Source organism: Propithecus coquereli, unplaced genomic scaffold (assembly GCF_000956105.1).
Source record: "Propithecus coquereli isolate 6110/MARCELLA unplaced genomic scaffold, Pcoq_1.0 Scaffold451, whole genome shotgun sequence".
NCBI lineage: Eukaryota > Metazoa > Chordata > Mammalia > Primates > Indriidae > Propithecus > Propithecus coquereli.
Genome location: NW_012150297.1, coordinates 693,832 through 696,680, shown reverse-complemented (window position 1 = coordinate 696,680; position 2,849 = coordinate 693,832). Strand labels below are relative to the sequence as shown.

Genomic DNA, 2,849 nt, shown 5'->3' with positions numbered 1-2,849 from the left:
TTGTTCATTCATTCAACAAACACTTAGAGCCCAACCAGTGTTTTACTTATCAGCATTGAAGTGGTCCTTTTGGACTTAAATGTCTTACTGTTTAACAAAAACACACAATCTTTCGCTGCTTGTGCTGGTAGGATGGAGGAAGAGGCAGCAAAGCTTGGCATCATGTCAAAATGCTGGGAAAGAAGTTTCAGGCACTCAAGTATGATAAGAACAAAACAAAACAATGAAATCTTTTAGAAAGTACTTATGAAACATTTAGACTCTAAGAACTTGACTTTGATAAATTAGAAAGCGAGAAAAAACAGAACTAGTTCCCTCTGGGTTTCCTTATCCTGCTTATCCTAAATCAGCCAATAATCCTAATGGCTTTAAGTGGCTCTGTAAATGCCTCTCTATAATTGTGACCTCAAGAAAGCATGAGGAGAGTTTTAGGGAAAGCTAAGTTAGACAAGATATTAGGAGATAGAAGGAAGTACTGACAAATAACTAAGTATCGAGAAAGAGTAAAAGAGGGTATTATTAGCAAAAGGATTTTATGGGTATAAATATGGAATTAAGAGGACTGTACACTTATTTGTTGAGTAAGTGCTAAGTGCCTGACATTATGATAAGTTTGTAGGAAAATGTCCAAAAAGGTTGAAGACTTCCCTGTACTCAGGGAGCTTGCCAAGCAAAGGTTAGCTGCTAAGTGGAAGACTCAGGCTGGACGTGGCAGGTTAAGTAGGGTTTGAATGGGAGAAAAGAGACCATTCCAGCGGAGGGAGGGCAAAGTGGAAGTCCTAGTCTTTTGTAACCTAAGCACCAAAGTGGCAGCCCATCACTTTTGTCATATTCTCTTCATTAGAAGCAAGCATTTGGCCCAACCCCCATTCAGGGAGAGAGGATTACACAAGGCAGTGAATACCAGAGTGGAGGGTCATTGAGAGCCATGTCAGAAGTGTCTACCACAAAACCCTAAATTGAGAAGGTCAGACAAGAGTTAGCTGGGATTTATCTTTCCTCTTCAGGCTCACTGTTGAGGTCCTCCCTGATTTTTTTCACCACCTCTCATGCTGTTGTAGAGCTTACCTCTGCCCAAATTTGGTGCAGTTCAGACAGGACTCATTAATAACTGACTTGCTGGCCAGGCGTGGTGGCTCACACCTGTAATCCCAGCACTTTGGGAGATTGAGGTGAGAGGATCGCTTGAGGTCAGGAGTTCGAGACCAGCCTGGGCAACGTAGCGAGACCATCTCTACAAAATAAATTTTAAGAAATTTAGCCAGGCATGGTGGCATATGCCTATAGTTGTAGCTACTTGGGAGACTGAGGCAGGAGGATCGCTTGAGCCCAGGAATTCAAGGTTACCGTGAGCTATGATCACATCACTGTATTCCAGCCTGAGCAACAGAATGAGACCCTGTCTTTAAAAAAAGAAAAGAAGTTTTTGACTTACTAGTTCTTTCCTGAGATAACAACTGAGCATTTTTTTCTTTTGAGTGTCATTTATATTGGACACCTTACTAGACCAAGAAAAAAGAGAGAACACTCAAATTACTAGAATCAGAAATTTAAAAGAGGACAATACTACCAACCTTACAGAAAATTATTATAAAGGAATCCTGTGACCATCATATGCCAGTAAATTGAACAACTCGGGTTAAATGGACAAATTACTACAAAGGAGTGCCCTAGAACATGAAGAAATAGTCACCTAGTGATTAACCGTGATGCATTTACAGGCTGCTACCGTCTCCTCTCAAGGATGCAGTGGAAGTGTCAACCTGGAGAAGATGCTATACGATGCAAGAGGTGAACTCTGCCCTTAGTAAAATCCAGCTGGTGGGATATTCTCAGAAAATTGTGAGTGTTGATATCATTTTTAAGTGATTGATGAATACTTTCAATTCATATTGTCCTTTGGAAGGATCCTATAGTTCCCTTTTTTAAACCAATCAGTTGCTGAGAATCTTCTACTAGTGTAAGGTGAAAAGACAGAGCATCTTATTTTCCTCCATCCCTCCCAGGTTTTTACTGGTGCTCTTTCCTAACCTTCACGTTCCCACCACCAGCTAGCATTCGACTGGCCAGCAGGTAATGAGTCCGGAGAAAGGCATCTCATCCCATTCACATCAGAACAGTGGACCCTACTTCACAGATTTTGGACAAATGAAATAGGAAACAGAGAAGCAGTTTGGCAAGTACGGCTTTTGAGCTCTGACCTAAATGATAAGGGTCCCCATTTCTTCTGTCAGAGCTACTCATTACAGAACAACCAAGAACCTAACATCTAACCTAAAATGAAAAAGGAAAGCCAAAGTATTTGACTCTTTGGTCTATTTGGTAATATATCATGTCTGCCTTTTAATTGGTGGGTCCTGAGTGCCTGGAGACATGGAGAGGGCTGAAACTGTCAGGTGACAAGTAAAGGCCAAGTCGACCACATGTGCTCCATTGTCTTTGTTTCTTTTAAACTTTCTGGTTTACTTTAAAATAATTTGTTTTTAAACTGAGAAGGATATTTCCGTTGTTTTTCCCTGCAAACTTATCTGGTGTGACTGCGTTACTGAAAGCTCATCACACATTTTTACTGTGGTTGTTTTTTAGGAGCTTTTTGGTGCAGTCCAGGTGACTCCTCTAAGCTCTGGCTATGCCCTTGGAAGCTCCAACTGGATTATCCAGTCTCATTATGAGAAAGTATCTTACGTCTCTGGATCCTCCTTGCTTACCACACATCCCCAGGTAACTATAAATTCTCTTTTACCAACTCTGCTTTTTGGTTATTAACTCAAACTCAGAATGTGTCCAGAGTACCATCAGCCATTTTTAAATCTTCCTAATTTTGTTTTCTAGAAATATTCTTTAGAAAA

General features: G+C 40.6%; 1 protein-coding gene across 1 annotated transcript in view; it reads left to right on the top strand.

The window, feature by feature from the left end:
• Positions 1 to 2,849, top strand: part of INTS9 (integrator complex subunit 9) — a 100,459-nt gene that overhangs the window by 59,932 nt on the left and 37,678 nt on the right. Inside the window, exons 7-8 of the mRNA XM_012654925.1 lie at positions 1,722 to 1,842; positions 2,587 to 2,721. Of these exons, the coding sequence (XP_012510379.1) occupies positions 1,722 to 1,842; positions 2,587 to 2,721 (256 nt within the window). The remainder of the gene's footprint in view (positions 1 to 1,721; positions 1,843 to 2,586; positions 2,722 to 2,849) is intronic.